At 36.4% G+C, this 13,529-nt stretch overlaps 1 protein-coding gene across 2 annotated transcripts in view; it reads left to right on the top strand.

Moving 5' to 3' along the window:
• Positions 1 to 13,529, top strand: part of xkr4 (XK related 4) — a 109,807-nt gene that overhangs the window by 72,019 nt on the left and 24,259 nt on the right. The window contains exon 2 of one of the 2 annotated variants that reach the window (XR_015477964.1): positions 11,588 to 13,459. Coding sequence is in view for 1 of the 2 variants with exons in the window: in NM_001012258.2 (NP_001012258.2) it covers positions 11,588 to 11,787 (200 nt within the window). In the remaining variant the exon portion in view is untranslated. 2 annotated transcript variants of the gene reach the window in all.

The following is a 13,529-nucleotide window of genomic DNA, read 5'->3' as shown; positions in this document are numbered from 1 at the left end:
CCAACTAGAGGTCAAGTTATAATTTGCTGTTCCTAAAACTTGGATAGGCGACAATACTTTTGTCAGGTAGTGTATATAAATAACACTATATAATATACAGTAGTAATATAAGTATTTCTTGGATAGACAGTTTGACAGATGTTGTCTTTTATGATTGTATGTATTCTTATACATTAGATAACTTTTCAATTCAATTGAAGTTTACTTGTATAGCGCCTTTCACAATAATTATAATTCTAAAGCAGCTTCACAAAGAGTGCACATAATTACATTACAGTGAAAAACAGAAAAGTGAACGAGTTGTGTTAAGGGTGGGCAGTATACAAACAAAGTTAACCTGCAGTTATATACTAGTATCTTTCCAAAAAAAAAACAAAAAAAAAAAACAATTAAAACATCCCAACATTTAAGTCTCTTTTAGCTATGGACATCCTGACACTATTTCTTTTATATTTTTGCCATATTCTTACACCTCTGCACCTTGCCATCTTTGACTTAAATCACAAATCTTGATGTATCTGTAAATTACAATGTTTTCTGCCATTTATATATCACCCCCCTCACCCCTCTAATTGGCGCAGTGCTGAGATGCAGAAATAATCCAATCAAAGCGAGTGGATGCACATCCGCATCTGTCTAATCCCATTCTGAATGGGGATTATGTAGATCAGCATGCAGTAACATGATGCGGTGTCCGGCCAGACCTTTAGGACCTTTGGTTTCAGGTAGACGGTGTAAGAAGCGGATACATATTGCAGAGATGGAAACATAGACGACCCATGGTTTATCTGAAATCCAAACAGCAGCCATATGAGAGTCCTCTCTCTCCGCTTGGCCTTTAGGGTGAGTGCTGGAAATGCCAGTAGACTGCGAGTGTTTTCTGAAGCCCACTTATCTGATAAAGGAGCTGGACAGACGCCCGTTCTTAAGGTCAGCCGGAAGATCATACGGAGCCCTGCTGCTCTGCACAAGGCCACTGCGCTACTTCTGTCACGCTGCTTTCCTTATGAATCAGTCACAAACGATAGATACAGGACATCTAGTATATCCAGATTTCCCATGATGCTTTTTGTGAATTATTGGAACAACTTCCAATAAGCAAGATACAAATTGAATTACTAGAAAATAATACACAACTGAAGTGATGGGGCCATGATGCAGACTGCTGGGAATTTTATTTCTCAGAATTGAATGGACCGGAGTCAATTAGAGGTGTCAATTCACTTATACTACACACTTTTTGAAAATCTTGCTGCCTTAAAATGTTTTAGTTGATTCAAATAAACTTTTCTAGTCATCTTAACTTACATCAATCAAAATGACTAATAAACAGGTTAAACTTTGTTCAACTTAAGCCACCATCACACTAAACTTTTTGCTCCATAGACTTCCATCTATGGAATCCCAAGACATGGGATTTTGACCATTCAAGACCAGACAAAGAACGAACTGAACACAGGAGCTTAAATACACAGGACATCAGTAAACTAATTACACAAAGGGGTGAGACACAGATGAAAAAACTGAAACATTAAGAGACAGCGGGAAAATGGAATAAAGGAATCATATGACATGTACATGGAACACAACACAAAAACCTGTTTTGTTTTGATTTCAATTTTTGCCTGACGCTGCAGCCACACTGCACTTTTCTCCCCATAGACAGATTCATACACATGCCAATGCGTCATACCGGAAATGCAAGCTCATGTGACAAGTTTCACAGTTCGCTGCACTGGAAAGTTCAAGCTTGGTGAACTCTGACCTGCAAAATTGCATTAAGGGATTGTGTGAGACCAATCAAAGATCAGAACATGACCTCTTTGAACAGAACTTAACTATGGACCAATCACTCACTTTTTTAAATGTCTAATCATTTTGTTGAATCCCGCCCCTTTTAGCAGAGCCATACAACAGAATTTTGCATGCTCAAACCGCAGCTTTTAGCGGCATAATTACTAATGTGTGATGTGGTGACAATATTTTCCTTAAAGACTATTCACAGGATATTAAAGGGCAGCTTATTAGAACAAATTAACTGGGGCAATATTACATATATGTTTAATATTACTGTGTAAAGATGCATGTCCACTAAAGCATATACTGCACTAATGTCACATTAAAATAACAAGTGTGTTATTTTCAGAATGAATAAATATTATAACACCAAACTTACCTTTCACTCAGTTTTCAATATTATTTGTATTATGGTATGTCCATTATTACAACCTTACTATTTGAATTGATTTGTTTCTGTTCATTTGATTAAAATGACAACCCATAATTTGAAATGCAGTAGGGATATGTGGAAAATGATGTATAGCATTGATTTGCAACTGCGTTATTTATATTTGAATAGTAAAAGCTTCATCAACCTTCATGTGGTAACAGCTATCTGTTGAGAATCTGCATCTGTATGAATGCCATGAAGGCCCTATACAGAGAAAAGGCAAGATTGAAGGAAGAAATAGGTCACTGTTTTGATACCATGAACATCCATACTGACACATCTAGAGCAGTGTTTCCTATCCACTTTGTCTTATGTAGCCTCATCAGTAAGAAACACACACCTTGATGCACTAAAATAGTCAATACTAAAGGTGAGCTTTCTTTCAAATGGACTCACTTAATGAAATTGTATTTATTTATTTTTTTTGCTCATCTTTTTGTTTGTTAATTTACTTATTTGTTTAATATTTTTGCAATTATTGATGGTTTTTACTTTTGTTAAACTCATTATGTAATTTATCCATGCATTCATTTGTATTATTTATGTCCATGTCATTTTATTTTGACTTGATTTTTACAGTAAATGTACATAATATATATTATTTGGCAGACCCATGTGTGGTGATTGCAGTTTTTTTCATCCTTTTATTTATGTATGTGTATACCCATTACAGGCTCATTGTGAAAACTGCCCTTGTAAACATTTCTGGAGAGCTCGAATTATGTAGCCAGAGCAACGTATGGCTGTATTTTGTCTTTAAAACGAACGATACTGAGCGGCATGATGCTTCTGTTTCTTTTTTTGTTGCTACAAGGTGACCGCTTACCTCCGTGTGGACTGCTTTTCCGCTGTTATCAGTTTGCCCAGTGGCTTGCTGTGTACGTTGGCACACTTGAAACGTAGAGAGGAGTTGACCGCAATAACAGGGTTCATGTCTGATAGACAACAGTTCCAGAAAGCAGGTTCAAACGGCTAAAAATTAAATAAACAAGTAAATAACAGAGTGAGAATGAGGTAAGATCTAAAAATGTAGTTAAAATCTGCCAGCTGCGAAGGCTTTTCTTTTACTGGATTGCCTTTGAAAACACTGTCGGTTGGGTTTAATGGAGGGGGTGATTGGGTCAGTTGGTGATTTTGAAAACACTATCGTTTGGGTTTAGGGAAGGAGGTGGTTGGGCTAATTGGTCGGTCGGTCAGTCAGTCAGTTGACAGTAGCCTCTGGTGGATTTACATGTTAAGAACAGGACCGAATGGCACTCACAAGAAATATTTGAGATCTGAAAAAGTGTACACAGCGGCCTCTGGTGGATTTGTGAAAACAAACGCTGCAAAAAAAACGTAGCTCCTGTTGTACCTCCAGAAATGTAACTAGGGGTACGTATTAATGATGAGCCTGGGTTGTATTTACCACTAAGAAACAAATATTTACATTTTACAAATAAAATTAAATATTATATTGTAAGCTCTTTGGACCTGATTACTTACCTTAGGTTCCATGGTTGGGCAATGCTTTCCTAATGCACATAGAAATACATATAGAAATAACAGGTGGGCAAATGTTGACAGACTGCCTTCAACGCATTTATATTCAAGCCTGTCTTGAACAAACAGGAATACCTCAAGGCATGTTCTTTCATTCTGATGGCAGTGCGTTGCTCCACATTTACCTTAGTGAACTATATTTTTTCTGCCCGTAAGTCAATGCATCCTTTATCTTTCACTTGTAAACTCATTGCCTATGAATTGACTAAAGTTGGCAAGTGGTGTACTATAAAATCATGCTTTGCATACAAACGATCAAAGTGCAAAACTGTAGCAGAGAGGATCTGGCAGACTGAGGGGGCGGCAGCTGCTCTCCAAGAAATCAATGACAAAACAAGACTATACACTCATAAGCATTCATGCTCGTGTTGTGAAGGTCTTCATATTCAATAAAAACACCTTAGACTGCCAGTGGATTTGGGGAAACCCTCAATAACCGAGACGGTTCAGTGCTCATTTCAACCCCCCTTTCATCAGATTTAACACTTACAGGGTTTCTGTAAAGTTCAACTCAAATTGTCCCACAGATCAGTGTCCCTATTTGTGTGTGGGTCCCTTTAAATACAAATAAGCTGCTGCTTTCCACAAGAGGGCGGAGCTTTACATTCTATTCTGACACTGTAGAAACAACAAAACAAGGTCATATGTAGGAAATTAACAGCAGTGGAGATGAAGAGCAAGAGCTTACAACCTCTAGACTGAACCAGGACATTTCTGAATGATTAGTGGAAACAGTTGTACGGTTTAGGGATGCACAAAATGAAAATTCTGAGCCAAAGCTAAAAATTAAAGATACATTTGGCTAAAAACCAAGAAATGTCTGAATGAAAAATAAAACTACTTATTATTTTAAAATAAATTTAACTTAAGCTAAATTATACTGATTTTACAAAAAGACAAGCCAACAAAACATGACAGCACAGTAGCATTATTTCAAGCAACTGGAACAAATAAGCATGATAGAAATGTCCTGTTGGAGCAGACCTTTCTTTCTGTGTATTCAGTGTACTTTCGCTTTGGACAGAGCAGCAACAAATTGAAATGAATAGGTTTCATAGCGCAGCGCTTTCTGCATCTTGTGTGAAAGCTGCTGGAGAGAACACTGAACCCTGCTGGACAGTGAAGCGCAGCATAGCTTTTATGGGCTCATATTTTCACCCGTTGCTTTATTTTGATTGAAACCAACATAATATTTGTAATGGAACAAAAAAATGATGCATCCCTACACTGTAAACAAAATCCTAGTTGTCTTAAACTTTTAAGCTGAATCAAATTAACCTTAAGTCAGAGTCCATTAAACTTATATTATGTTAAACTAACTTAAAACAGCTTGCATAACTTATAAAATTAAGTTAGAACATGATTAACTAAGTTACAATGACCTAAAAACATATGCTGTCATGGCTAATTGATCATTTATTGTTTTTACAGTATAGTGAAGTTGATTAAACTCTTCAACTCGCGAGCTATTGCTCTGTTCCAGTGAATAATAGTGTAATGATAGTGTATTAATAATAATAAATGTTGCACTATTAGTAAAATTGTCTTATACTTACAGAAAACATAAAGAATTCCATGACCTGACCACACTTTTCATAAAAATACACAGTCTAGTATACAGTGAATTTATATTTTGCACATATATACAGTATAACACAACCATTTTCTTCCAAAAAATAAATCCAACTACAATTTTCTACTAGTTGCTTGAATATTTGGGGTCTATGGTGACTTTTATGTTTGATGGTACTGTAAATCCAGGAATGGATCATTTGAATGTTTTATACAATTGTTTTGACAGTATGAATGTTTTAGCTGCCAGAGCAAATAAATAGAAATAGTGGACTAGCATGTTTTGTTTATCACTGGTATTACTGGTTAAACATTTTCGTCTGTGAAAACAAAATAGTGGTGACATGGGTGGAAATGTGCAGATTTCCTGTGCCGGTGGTATAATAAGATCCCCTTCCTGTGTCACTAGGGGAGTGAAATCTGAGCGGCTTGTTTTCTACATGCTCGCAGAGAAAGCTTACCAAATCAAAGTCACTGGGTTGTTCTTTTTTATGTTTTCCAGGTTGGTAGATGCACTGGTAGGTGATTAATAAGCTTAAACATGGAAAAAGTCTGATATTTTCATGATATGCACCCTAATATAGGCTGTTAATGAATCTCAGGGGAGAGAGAATGGAAGTGTGTGTCTGCTTTTGGCTGGGTGCCCATTAGGATCAGAAGGTAAACTACACAGTGGGGATTGATGAGGGAAAAAATGCAGGAACAGTTCACTTGGCAAAGCCACATCATTGGAAGCGGATGCCTTTAGCATCATAGACCTCAGACTGAGAGACCTTAACACCATTGACCACCAGTCCATTTCTATTAGCAGATGACACAGCACTTTAAAGGAGTCGCTCATGCTGTTGTGAACAGGTTTGTTTGACTGTCACATTAAGCCTTTTCTTTTTCTGTCAAAGCAGCAGGTTTGCACAACTGTTGCGAAGAGGCCAGTGTTGCCATAGCAATTCCTACAGATTTTCCACCTTTTTGAGAGTTTTTAAAAGTGAATTGGTTCAAGAGGCTTGAATTGATTAAATGAGAAGATTTGATCTCAAATGTTGTCAGATACTAATTGGTGTTTAAAGCATTGATTTTGTTTTTATGTGAGATGGTCTTCCGCTGTAAGTAAATCGGTTTTAGCCATTACTGTTTATAAGTTATATCAGGATTACTTTCAGATGTGATTTTTATCATATGAAATGCGCTGGGATATTCCAAGAAAATAATTCCCAGTAAAACAAATACTATAAATACGGTGCTAGTTTCAGCTGCAGTCATATTTGTAGAGCTCTATCAGTTTTTCTCCAAATTCTGCTTTTGTTTCCAAAATAACTTTTTATACTGTTTTATTTTTTGCTGGGCTTCCTTTTGATGGTTATAATTAATTGAGTACTCAAAAAGTCAATGTCAAATTAATTAAAATCATGAAATGTATTATGTAAAATTTCTAGAAGTTTAATAAAATGTAGTTTTTAGACATAATTTTCTTCTCTTAAATTTGATTCTTTTTTCTTAAATGACATTTGAAATGTAGATTGTACGGGACAATAGTATACATATTCTCAAGTTTAAACTTTTAGTGGACAGCTTGTCATAAAGACAGTGTTATTCAGTATTGCTTTATACTGCTAATTCAGTTGGCAGCTAGCTCTTTGCAACTCTCACATTGTAGCCCACTGAAGCTAAACAGGGATGTACCTGAATGGGAGACCAGATGGAACACTATAGGTTGCTGTTGGAAGTGGTGTTAGTGAGGCCAGCAGGAGCGCTCAACCTGTGGTCTGTGCGTGTCCTTACACCCCAGTATATTAATTGGGACTCAATACTGTTCAGTAAGCGTCATCTTTTGGATGAGATGTTAATCTGAGGTTTTTAAAAATTCCAAGATGTCTTTCGAAAAAGAGTAGGGGTTTAACCCTGGAATTCTGGCCAAATTTGCCCACTGGCCCACATGGCCTCCTAACCATACCCATATCATAATTGGCTTCATCAATCTGTCTCCTCTCCACCAATCAGCTGGTGTGTGGTGTGCGGTCTGGCACAAAATGGCTGCCGTCGCATCATCCAGGTGGATGCTGTACACTGGTAGTGGATGAGGAGATTCCCCCCAAAAATGTGTAAAGCGCTTTGAGTGTCCAGGAAAGCACTATATAAATGTTAGGATTTAATTCTCTTTATATGGCTGGACTTCTTAATTCCATGCATATGCAGTGCTCAGCATATGAGAACACCCCTAACAAATCTTTCATTTAAATTCATATTTTCTGTAGACCTTTTTCTTGGAACGCAAATCAGCCAGCAGAGGATCAATAAAAGACTTTCATTGGTCATTTTTGTAAATTGCATGACTTTCATACCTGTTAAGTTTCATGCCAGTACTCTGGTTTGCTCTCTTTCTCTCTTGCTCTCTCTCTCTCTCTCTCTCTCTCTCTCTCTCTCTCTCTCTGTGTGTGTGTTAAAGAGCCACTGAGCTAACACTGTATTTCTGACGGCAGACCCGTGAACTAGGAGAACGTTTTTCTCGTATTTCTGAAGCGCTTGAACCACATGTGACAGATTATAACGGCTTTAACAGACACATTTCTAAGTTGTGTGTCACAAAAACACTCTGTAACATATTAAAAACGTTATTGAAACCCATTTTCGGAGCGCAAATTACCAGTTGTACACGCTGTGAACGAAAGTTTTTAGCATTCTACTGGAAGACGCTGGTCACTATGGCACCCTCCATGCAGCAGCCATGAAAAAGGTCTGTAGGAAGCATTAAAACATTTTATTTATGCATATACGTTAGATTAATCAGTTCTAAAGCCTGGAGCTAATCTAACAAAATAACTTATGATAATGGTCCAAAAATTAGTAGCTCAATTTTAGATGTTAGGGAAACATATGAAATTTGATTTTTTTTAAAAAGCAAAAATCAAGAGAAAAAAATTGGTTGAAAATTTGTGGTTTGTAAATTGTTTTAGCAATGAATTTAGCATTCATTTAAATGTTATATTTCTATTTCTAAAGATATTTAGTGAATAAAAAATGTTTTAATAAATATATCTGTTTAATAAATATGTTTTGTTCAAATGCACTAAATGTATATGATCTATATTTACTGAGAAATGAATAAAAATCTTAATTTTCAAAATGGGGTGTACTTATTTATTCTGATCATTGTAATCAAAGGGACCTAGTTAGTTTAGTCTTGATTTAGGCTTGTTAGTTTTTTAGACTGTTTTGTTCATTCTGAGTACCATTGCAATATTTGTACTGGTAAGCTATTTTACATATACTTCCTGAATAAAATTATAAAAGGTGATTTATATTATATCCCAGTGCAATGCAATGCAATTTTGACACAGTGCAGCTTATAGTAATTTGTAGCATTTTCTGGAAAACATAATTAAAGATTCTTTTAGTAAATGCTAAATATGTATTTAACACAAGCAGAAGAAGTGTTTAACCTCATTGGTATTCCTTGCGTTGCTGCAAAAGTGCATATTAAAATATTAATTTACATTTACATTTTAGGAGAATGATTAAAAAGGTGAATTTGGATGCGATAATTAGTTTTGGCACAGGAGCATTTTAACGCTAATATGAGCAAGCAAATAAAGAGCTGTGTTTGCCTAAAGAGGCAGAAAGGCCCATGAAGAGGCGAGTGATTTCAACCACAGATGCTTGACCAACATTCACTCACAAAAACTTCCTGAATAATTTAGCTTCTTTACTTTCTTTTAATGTAATAGTTACAGGCTATTTCCATTTATACTGGACACTGTGTTGTCCCATGACTGCTTTAAAAGCACTGTAGAAACACATCCCTGGTGTTTGTTGTGAGAACCTTTAGATGCTGTTTCACATAAAGAGAAGTGTGTTTTAAAGATGCCCTATAAAGAAAATCTGGGTATACTGTACCTAGACATAGTCGAATAATAAGAGATCAGTATATAGAAATGGGTATACATGTAAATTATGCGATAGTAAATCCATGGTAAAATTCAGGCCAATCTAAACAGCATGCAGACTGTTGCGTTGCTCATAGGGCACTCTCCCAGCATTTGCATTTAGCTACTTTAGGTCACACATTGTGCATTACCGAGACCTTACAAGCCACGTCATTAAAAGTTTAGCAGCCACATATGTTGTACGCAGGATTATTAATATGCATGCCCCAGGCTTGGGACATTTATTTTTAAAATTGAGTTAGATGCTGCAAAAATACAACCGCAACAGATTAGCTGTGTCACAAAATTACATACTTCCATACTATATAGTATGCTAAAAATAGTATGCGAGATAAGTAGTATGTCTGATTTCATAGAATTCAAAAAAACATATGTGAGAAGTATCTAGATGACCTACTACTTCCAAGATTTTGAAGTGCCCATTGGATGGAAGCTATGCTATCCCATAATGCACCGCGAAACGACTCAACTGATGCGGTTAGGTGATGATGACAAATTGACGGATGTAGTACGACCAAGTTCCATTTATACTACAGACAGGCATACTGTATAGAACGTACTTTTCAAGTAGAACTTAGTACTGTAGACACTGCATTTGAGTTTAAATGTACTACTTGGCCATGAGTAGTAGGAGATTTCGGAAGCAGCTATTGTTTTCGAAATATTAATATGCAACAACGTAGCAAGCCATTTCTTGACATTCATGACATGTCAGGATGCAAAATATACGGATTATAAATTTATTCATCCCCACCCCTCCACTCAGCTCAATCATGAAGTCTTTTTTATATTCTATCTTTATCATGCTTATTGTAAAATTTGTTGCATATGTTTGTAATGATCAACAAACAAATCGACTGCTGAGTATAAATGTGCACTTATTTTAAAAATGCACATTTTATTATGGCGTAACAGGTTTCAGCTCTTACGGTAATTTTTCTGAAGTAAAAGAATAGCAATACACTTCATTGAACGTCAATAATAGACATAAAGCTTTAGACATAAAGCTTTACTAGGGCACGGATTCTAGGGGGCGTTTTATTGAGTAATAAATGAGCATAATTTCTGTTTCATAGTTTCTGGAGATTTCTGGAAGATCGCTGGTAAACACGCAGATCGCTAAAGGACTAGAAATCCGCCATTATATGGACTACAGACTCCAGTCATGCATCGCTCGCATGCACCTGTTCCAGATTCTGTCGATTTCACACATTCATGGCTGGGAGCCGCTCATGATCTGATTACTTTATAAACCACACACACACACACTTCAGTGCTGAGTCTTGTTTAACTGTACATTAAGACCTGCTTTGCCTTTACTTTTTCCTTGACTTGCCGTGTACTGATCTTTGCTTTGTTTGTTTATTGTTTGCATTGTTTGGCACCGGGAGTGACCGTTCCCCTGTCATTTGACCATGAATCTGGATTGCCTGTTTACATCTGTTTGCCCCTGTGTTGACCGTTGCTTGCTTGACCATCTGTAAAAAACCTGCATTTGGATCTGCACCCAGTTGTCCAGCGTCCTTCACATTACACCAGTATATGGCACCTTTAAAAAAGGTTGACATGGACAGTTTCACTTGGGATACTAATTTCATTTTAGTAAACCACTCTGTTACTTATATATTATTGATTTAGCAATTTTTTTGTGCTGCCATTGTACTCACAAATGTATGTATGGATTTATATTTTTATTTATTTTTGCTATTTTGATGATTTTTTCATTTTTATCAAATGCTTTTATTATTATTTTAATAAAACATTTACAGATATACCAAAAATTGAAAATAATTTCAATTAGAAAATAATTAGAAAATAATTCTACAATAAACAGTTCGTATTTACAGCTATTAATGAACAAGTCAAGTGAGCGTTAACAGTTAACAATTTTAAATTCATTTTCATAATTAATATCCCATTTTACAAAGCCCCAGCTGTGTGCCCTTTTCATGGAAAGCATTTAAACACACTTGAAAGAATGTTGTCTTGATTTATACAACACTGACACAAAGTTCCATTTCTGGCTAAATCATTTAGAGCTGTTGTGTTGAGTCATCGGCTTTGACATTAAATAATGGATTCATCAGCAGTTCAAATGGGTTCATCCACAGTGGATCTTGTTGACAAAACAGCACAGAGACCAACATAGCTGGAAAGAAATGTAGGTTTACATTGAAAAGAAGAGCAGACAAATCATTGAGATCCTTGAGCTGAGCGTCTGCAGATTCTGCTCTGTAATCGAGAGGTCAAAGAGGGTTCATAGCGAGAGACGTTTTAAAGGGCTTTTTTTTGTCTCGCACAGGTACTTCCACACCATCTACCTGGGCATCAGGAGCAGGCAGAGTGGAGAGAATGACCGCTGGAGGTTTTACTGGAGGATGGTGTATGAGTATGCAGATGTCAGCATGCTCCATCTGCTGGCCACGTTCCTGGAGAGCGCACCGCAGCTCGTGCTCCAGCTCTGCATCATCATACAAACACACAAGCTCCTGGCGGTGCAAGGTAACACAACACACAAACATGCAATTATCGCACTGTATTATTGAGGATTCATTAGGCACTTGCACACCAAGCCATCTGTTGACCATTTAAATAAGCCAACTTCAGACAGTTCGGCTAAGTATCAGCGGTCGGTTCTACACTGCTGACACCCCATTTGGGGATTAATTAATTAATATGACCATATAGTTTGGGACTTTTCTGAAATACAGCTCATAGGAGCATTTATATGTGGTGTTTACATTTGGCCACATACAGTTAATGTGTCTGCACAGAATGGATATAAATCTGATCTTTAAATCCTGTGCTATATAAAACTAAACCATCAATTATATTTAATTATATTATTTGTAACTGAAACGCTATTTATCTTATTGAGCATATACACTGAAAAATGCTGGGTTCCACACATCGATTTGTGTTGAGACAACATGAAGGAATCGAGTAAACCTATTAGTATTTACAAATATAACTGTATTAAACATAAATTGAGTTGTCACAATAAAAACTCTAGAATTGCATTGTTTCAACATATTTTAAGTAGTCTAAACGTCAATTTTTGAGTACAAAAGATTTTATATGTAGGGTAAAGTAGGTTTTATACTTTTTACTTGTATTCCAGCAAAACAAGATGGACTCCTTGATTACTGTCGTTACAGGTTGAGTGAAATATTTTATTTTTGTCATTCAGGTAAACGGAAGACATCATTCAATCAAAACCGTTAAGGGTTTAAATCAATTTGTGTATGACCTTCTCTCCATAAAAACATTAAAAGAAACACTATATTATAGTGGTTCTCAAACTGTGGTACGTGTACCACTAGTGGTACGCAGGCTTCCTTCTAGTGGTACGCTGAGGAATAAAATATGTCATGTACATGCTACATATTTCAAAATTTAGCAAAAATGATGTATATAATATGTCATATATGACATATAGCCTATATTTCTGAGGTAATCTGCCACGTTTTTTTAACTGTGCTGAGTTGTAGCTGCTTTACTGAGCCTACTACGCTACTTTGTTTCAATACTGCTCATTTTGGTGGTACTTGGAGAGACAATTTTTTTCTGAGGTGGTACTTGATGAAAAAAATTTGAGAACTACTGCTATATTTTGATATTATGTTTCATCTCCTTTCACAGAGGCACCACTTGTGTGAGATTCATCTATGTTGTTAAAGCTACCATTTGATAATAATTTGAATTTTAGTGCTTAATGAGGTGCTCTGAAATGCACATTTTTCATTCGATATTTGACGTAATCTCAAATGTTTAAAAAAACAGCCAATAGCGTTTAATTTTATCACTGCTCTGCCAGTGAGAGCGGTTGAGCTCAAGCACAACAAATAAAAAGTTTCCTAAAGGGGGCGGGACATGTCAGATGCTAGAGAGTATTTGATTGGTCAAGATTTGATGAGAAAGTTTAGTATGAGGTGATGTGAAAAAGATCACAGTTTAGGCAACAGGTGACAAACTACAAGCTTTATATGTTTATATCTCTTATATATTCTAAACACACATTTTGTCATTTTGATAGATATCCTTAAAACGAACAGATGGAAATTTACTTAGGGCGACACGTTGGTGCATTAGGTAGTGCTGTCACCTCACAGCAAGAATGTTGCTGGTTCGAGCCTCGACTGGGTCAGTTGGCGTTTCTGTGTGGAGTTTGCATGTTCTCCCCACATTCATGTGGGTTTCCTTCGGGTGCTCCAGTTTCACCCACAGTTCAAAGACATGCAGTA

This window comes from Danio rerio, chromosome 2, assembly GCF_052040795.2.
Source record: "Danio rerio strain M-AB ecotype USA chromosome 2, GRCz13ab, whole genome shotgun sequence".
Taxonomy (NCBI): domain Eukaryota; kingdom Metazoa; phylum Chordata; class Actinopteri; order Cypriniformes; family Danionidae; genus Danio; species Danio rerio.
This window is presented reverse-complemented; position numbering and strand designations above follow the sequence as displayed.